This window comes from Oratosquilla oratoria, chromosome 17, assembly GCF_046742065.1.
Source record: "Oratosquilla oratoria isolate Oo_2021 chromosome 17, ASM4674206v1, whole genome shotgun sequence".
NCBI classification, from domain to species: domain Eukaryota; kingdom Metazoa; phylum Arthropoda; class Malacostraca; order Stomatopoda; family Squillidae; genus Oratosquilla; species Oratosquilla oratoria.
Genome location: NC_134793.1, coordinates 1989999 through 1997498, shown reverse-complemented (window position 1 = coordinate 1997498; position 7500 = coordinate 1989999). Strand labels below are relative to the sequence as shown.

Sequence of the window (7500 nt, the reverse complement as noted above, 5' to 3'; positions counted from 1 at the left end):
TCTGGGAGGGGGAGTGTTTAAAGCTATATTTCTTTTAAAAAATATTTTGGTTAGAGTTACGGGTTGAAGTTAGATATGGTATGGTATGGTTAGGGATTAATCACGAACAATTAAACTTTGAATTGTTATTTTACAAATACTGTCATAAACAAAAAAGAAAATTATCAACTTTTGATTTGTTATTTTTGCAAATTTGATTTACAAGCAAAAAGAAAAAAATAATGTAATTTTGAATTGATCCATTAAAAAATAATGTTTTCACATTTTCTTGCGTTACATTTTCCACCGAGTTATATTGATACGTGTAACTTTTCTCCACAAATTCTATCAAAATTAAAACAATCAGCATTTGCCCGCAACAACCAGAAAAAGGGAAAAATATATCATGTAATTTTGAATTGATACATTAAAGAAATACTGTTTTCACATTTTTCGTGCGTTACATTTTCCATTGAGTTATATTGATATGTGTGACTTTTCTCCGCAAATTCTATCAGAATTAAAATAAGCAGCATTTGCCCGCAGCAACGCGTGGGTAATTTGGCTAGTCTATAATAAAACCACTTGGAAAATAAAATGAAAGATGACCGAACGTTTTTGTCTATTCAAGACATTGGACAAACAGGCAAGAATTTAAAATTGAGAATAAACCAACATAAATATAACATCAGAATAGGGCAAGCTTCAAGTATTTTTTTTCTTTTTTATTTAAGGGATTCTAATTGTTGCATTGATTGGGATAAAACAAAGAAAATTGTTTTAAGGACATTAAGGAGAGGAATATCATAGAATCATATTATGTAAAAGCTTAATTTGAGAACAACATGAATACGAGTATGTGAATGTATAAATTAGATAACTTTATAACATACAAAATTGTTGAAAGTAGCCGGCTTAAACGTCCGGCAGTGCTGAGAGAGTGAGGTCACAATGGATCTGTCCTAATTCCCTCCTAGCGTGCTTCTTTTGTTTATATATATTGTCACTGTTTCCTTACTCTGTACCTTTGAACATGTCTTAAATAGACGAAAACGTTCGGTCACCTTTCATTTTATTTTACAAGTGGTCTTATTACACATTTTGTGAATCACGTGTTTTTGTGATTTATTCGCATATATATATATATATTCATATATATATATACATATATATACATATACATATATATATATATACATAAATGTATATATACATATATATATATATATATATATATATATATATACATATATGTGTGTGTGTGTGTGTGTGTGTGTGTGTGTGTGTGTGTGTGTGTGTGTGTGTGTGTGCATATATATATATATATATATATATATATATATATGCATATATATATATGTGTGTGTATATATATACATATGTATATATGTATATATATATATATATATATATATATATATTCTTATCTAAATCTATTTGCCTATATCTATGTCTATATATATATTTATATATCCATACTTTCTTTTGCAGTAGACTGACGAGAAAAGAATAACATTTGCCTGAAACGAGAACAGCAGCAGCAGCAGAAGCGACATAAAAAAAAATCACCGAATTGCCGGTTGGTCTAATTGAGTTTAACACTTGTTGGAGAAGGAAGGAACAGCTGTATTTGTTCTTAAGGCTACATCCTCTTCGTGTTCTTGAAACCTAAGAGTTGTGTGACGTCAAGGTCGAAGTAAGCTTCCCAAGTGTCTTCCAGCCAAGTCTCCTCCTTCTTGTCGAAGGACAGCACCAGTCGAGGTGCGCGCAGAGTCTGCTCTTAAGCGGTACAGTGATCGTTGCCACTAGTTATATACTGACTTGCGAGACTACTAACCACATGTCCATACGCTGTGAGTCTATGAACACCAAGTATTAAAGGAGCATATGCTACGTTACATGTGCAAAAGGAAAAAAGTGGATTTAATTTATCAAAAGAGACTTCGCTAAGTTTAGATGTGATCTACGAGAGAAATACGTCTCAACCGTATAACTAAGAAATATCTTTTGTCGTACTAGTTTCTACTTTACTTCGATCGCACGCAACGAAACTCAAAATGAATCTCAAGATTGGTAAGTAGTTTTGTCTTTCTTATTAACATGTAGATTCTACTAGATTATTCCCTTTTGTAGATAATAAATATTTTGTTATATCTAAAGCTGGAAGATCTCATTCTGTTAGGGCAGGGGTAGGCAATCCTCTTCACACGTGTAAAACCTGGCATATTAATGACTTTTTATTACAGCACGCGAAACCAGCTCACCTAAAAGAAATAACTAATAAATATTCAGCTTATTTTGTATGACCATTGGTAACCTCATGAAGCTCTGGATGGTGGAATGGGGTAATAAAACGTGATGAGAGGGGGCCCATACTAACATGAATTTACTCCGGTGGTACGCGAGAATGTTTATCAAAGATTTGGCTGGTTTTGGCACACACACACTTAAAAAGGTTGCCCACCCCTACACTAAGGTTCAGACGCGGACTTTGGAGTCTTGACTGTCCAAGACCAAGTCCACACTGGTCCAACATCTAATTATGAACTAGAATTTAGCTGAAGGAAATTCTATCCACTATACAAACTTTTCCAAAGAGCTAACAGTGAAGACGAAGATTTTCGAACTGTGTGACGCTGTATTCAAAATTCATATTAAAGCAAGTCAGTTGACTGTAGACTGTTCTTTCTGACCTGCCAATATGTGTTCATTTATCTATTTATTTATTTATTTTTATCATTATTATTATTTTCTGTTGTTCTTGGTATCCTTGCTTGAAATAAGTTTAGGTGATCGAATATGGAGACTTCTTCATAAGACTGATTGATTTCACTAGTGATGGAGTAAAACAAAATTGGCTAATATTTAGGTCAAAAATGTGATAGCTTGGCTCGGTACCTTACTTTTTTTACTTATGCCTACATACTATAGGATAAATCTCTAGTTGCAGCGATGTATTTCAAACAACTATATCTAGCACTCGCGAAGCTTCAGTCATTAATCCCTGTCACTATTATCATGCAACGCAGAATGGTCTATTTTCAATTCGTATTATTCTTATCATGGTATAGATATGATTATTATACAAAGTCCATTGACCCTGATCATGTCCGTTTCAGATATATTTTGCCAAGTCTCGGATTTTTTTTTTTTTTTTTTCAATAAAGGTAACGCTGATAGGTACTGAACTTATACTGGGCATTTGTTTATGTGCTGGAAGTGAGGGGGAGCACACACTGACACACGCGCATATGTGTGTGTGTGTGTGTGTGTGTGTGTGTGTGTGTGTGTGTGTGTGTGTGTGTGTGTGTGTGTGTGTGTGTGTGTGTGTGTGTGTGTGTGTGTGTGTGTGTGTGTGTGTGTGTGTGCGTGTGTGTGTGTGTGTGTGTGTGTGTGTGTGCGTGTGTCTGTGTGTGTGTGTGTGTGTGTGTGTGTGTGCGTGCGTGTGTGTGTGTGTGTGTGTGTGTGTGTGTGTGTGTGTGTGCGTGTGTCTGTGTGTGTGCGTGTGTCTGTGTATGTGTGTGTGTGTGTGTGTGTGTGTGTGTGTGTGTGTGTGTTTGTGTGTATGCGTGTGTGTGTGTGTGCGTGTGTGTGTGTGTGTGTGTGTGTGTGTGTGTGTGTGTGTGTGTGTGTGTGTGTGTGTGTGTGTGTGTGTGTGTGTGTGTGTGTGTGTGTGTGTGTGTGTGTGTGTGTGTGTATGTGTGTGTGTGTGTGTGTGTGTGTGTGTGTGTGTGTGTGTGTGTGTGTGTGTGTGTGTGTGTGTGTGTGTGTGTGTGTGTGTGTGTGTGTGTGTGTGTGTGTGCGTGTGTGTGCGCGTGTGTGTGTGTGTGTGTGTGTGTGTGTGTGTGTGTGTGTGTGTGTGTGTGTGTGTGTGTGTGTGTGTGTGTGTGTGTGTGTGTGTGCGTGTGTGTGTGTGTGTGTGTGTGTGTGTGTGTGTGTGTGTGTGTGTGCGTGTGTGTGTGTGTGTGTGTGTGTGTGTGTGTGTGTGTGTGTGTGTGTGTGTGTGTGTGTGTGTGTGTGTGTGTGTGTGTGTGTGTGTGTGTGTGTGTGTGTGTGTGTGTGTGTGTGTGTGTGTGTGTGTGTGCGCTTCTATCAAAAGAAACACAATATGAGAACGAACCTTTTATTAGTACATTTCGTTTGTTAAAGCATTATCAAGTATATGATCGGGGTACACAAATATCTGAGAATAGACGGGGAACGGGGTAAGGTAAATGAAACTGGAAGGTTGTGGAGGAGAGGGTGTAAATGTCCGTGTACCGGAGGACATTTGTTCACAGCCGATGAACGAATGCGAGAAGTGGAAATAGTAAGGTGAGGGGGCGTTTTTCCACTATTGAGGAACAGAATCAGAAGTTTGTGTGCGTGTGTTTTGTGTGTGTTTATGTACGTGTACATATACTCGTTCGTTTCCATGCACGCACACAAACATTTAGTTGAACTATTGCGTCCGTGTTTTACATAGCTACTTCCATATCCGTGCATTCAATTCTTTTGTGCCCAACATAAACACAACGACACAAACAAGGTAAACAGAACTCTGAAATGTCTCTGGCGCCAGGGGAGGTTCCAATGAGGTCAGGAAGAAGACAGACAAGTCATGTCCCCAAGGCCATTTGCCTCAGCCAGTAGACGTTTGCATATCTGGACCTTCTGGAAGAGGCCAGAAAGATTGAAAATAAGGTTTTAGATCAGAAACAGGCGTGTTCGTAGGGAACCCTAGTTTAAAACTAGGTAAATAACCAAGGAGGCAACCAACATCTGAAATTTATCTTCCAGATGTTTCGGCAATCAGGTTGCTATCTTCAGTGAACATACAAAATAATAAAAATAAAAGAAGAGCACATGATATCAAACTATACACTTGAACTCTTATTTTATGTTTGTTATTATTTTGTAGATTCACTGAAGACGACACCTGATTGCCGAAACGTTTGAAAAATAAATCTAAGTGCTTGTTTGTCGCCTCCTTAATTATACTCCTGGTTCTCACGTTTTAGAGTCTTACTTGGAGCTATTTCTTGGGTAATTTAACTAAGCTGATGACCACCTTACCCTCTTCCACCTCTACCGTTGTTTGATGAAATATGACATGAGTGCATTGCAGAAAGATTACTAAAAACAACACGTGATCCACAAATTTTGCTGGTAACCACTAAGGAAATCGGAAGAAAAGTGATTCCCGAGCGCTTTCGTGTAATTTACATCTTCAGGGGAATACAGAAAAATTTGTGTTACAAAGAGGTTTAAAAATAACAAGATTAAACACGTACTATGCCAGTTCCTTTCCTAGTGTATAATCTTATTATTTTCAAACCTCTATGTAACACAATTTTTTCCGTATTCCCCTAAAGATGTGAATTACACGAGAGCGCTTTGGGAATTACTGTTTTCTTCCGATTTCCTTAGTGGTTAGCAGCAGAAAATGACACGAGTGTAGTTATGAAAAATTATTATGTGGTTACTGCTCTTTACCTCATACATACAAAGAATTCAACCTGACTCTTCATGTTATTTCTTCAAAATCACTAAGGCATGACTGACAAAAGTTATAATAGAAGGAATTAAACTGAATTATTTTTGCTGTTTCTTTAAAATCTTACCACCAAGGCAAGACCAACCAGAATAATCATGATAGCATTATATGTTTAGCATTCAAATCAAACCAGTTTTGAGTGTTCACCTATTAGCATATTTCATCTAAGATCTTTGATGAAGAACAGTCATTAACATGACTTTTAGTCAGAAACCTTGCTAGCAGTCATCAGAGGGCAACGCCCGATTGTCGAAGCCTTTTAGTGGACTCATGTGGGTCACTCAAGAAGGCGACTGTACCTGCCGTGCAACCTTGCGAGTGAGTGGAAGGTAATGATCCCTGAGGGGATGTGGTTGTGAAAGAAGCATCGAGGGGAGGGCGTTTTGAGGTTTGATATCTGAGAGAGAAATTTAAAGAAAATAAACATTCATTTATTTATACTGATTTTTTTTCCTGTACTGGAATAGAAAAAATATATACATTCATTTGTTTATACTGATTTTTTTCGTATACTTATTTTCTCCCATTTGTTCATTTGTCTACCTATTTATTTGTTTGTTAATTTATCTATTTACTTATTTACTATTCATTTATCTATCTAAATATTCATTTGTTTATTCTTTTATTAATGTATTTATTTTTTATTCATTTATTTGTTTATTTACTTCTTTATTTATCTATTTATTCATATTCATTTACTTGCTTATTTTCATCTATTTGTATATATAAATATATATATATATATATATATACATTTATATATATGTATACATACATATATATATATATATATACATATATATATACACACATATATATATATATATATATATATATATATGTGTGTGTGTGTGTGTGTGTGTGTGTGTGTGTGTGTGTGTGTGTGTGTGTGTGTGTGTGTGTGTGTGTGTGTGTGTGTGTGTGTGTGTGTGTGTGTACACACATATATATATATATATATATAAATATACATATATATATATATACACAGTATATATACATATATATGTATATACACAGTATATATATATATGTATATATATATATATATGTATATATATATACATTATATATATATATATATGTATATATATATATATAAATGTATTGATTTATTTGTTTTTTATCTACTGTATTTATTCATTTATATATTTGTTTATTTCTTTATCTTTTCATTTAGAGTTAACTTTTTTCAGAGATTGTTTACTATTAAATGAAAACTTGCTCAGTTTGTCTTTTTTGTGAATATCATACTTAACATGTACAGAATGACTGTGATAATATTACATGACTTTAGAGTCACGTATCATGTCTCTGTGTTTGTTTATGTGGAAATGAAGTAAAAACAAGTCGAGTTAACTAGTCCTTCTTTCCCTAGAGTACAGATTATAAGCTTATTGCGAATACAGTCTGAACTAATTCTGAAATATATATATATTTATCAAATGAATATTACGTACGTAACGATAAACAGAAGACCTGTGTCCCTAAAAAAAAAATAGATGGATCTAGGGAACGATGTTGACAGACAAAACATACACAACATATGAAAACTTTTTTCATTATGTAGCCATTCCCCTATATGTATTTCATATGATGTATTTAAATATGTATACGTTGTTTTAATGAAACATAGCGTCATTCATGAAAAATTTAACGTACATCAAAAAATGCATATTTGAATATAATGTTTCATCATAATATCACTTGAATAATATATACAAAAACAAATATGTACTTGTGTGCTTATGTACATGTGTGTGTATGTGTGTGTTTGTGTGTGTGTGTGTGTGTGTGTGTGTGTGTGTGTGTGTGTGTGTGTGTGTGTGTGTGTGTGTGTGTGTGTGTGTGTGTGTGTGTGTGTGTGTGTGTGTGTGTGTGTGTGTGTGTGTGTGTGTGTGTGTGTGTGTGTGTGTGTGTGTGTGTGTGTGTGTGTGTGTGTGTGTGTGTGTGTGTGTGTGTGTGTGTGTGTGTGTGTGTGTGTG

General features: G+C 35.1%; 1 protein-coding gene across 2 annotated transcripts in view; it reads left to right on the top strand.

Moving 5' to 3' along the window:
• LOC143034340 (uncharacterized) overlaps positions 1–7500 on the top strand; it is a 106701-nt gene that overhangs the window by 58405 nt on the left and 40796 nt on the right. Inside the window, exon 2 of one of the 2 annotated variants that reach the window (XM_076200274.1) lies at positions 1474–2052. In XM_076200274.1, the coding sequence (XP_076056389.1) occupies positions 2037–2052 (16 nt within the window). In that variant the 5' untranslated portion in view covers positions 1474–2036. Of the gene's footprint in view, positions 1–1470; positions 2053–7500 lie in introns of both variants that reach the window. The other variant, XM_076200273.1, reaches the window with a different exon arrangement.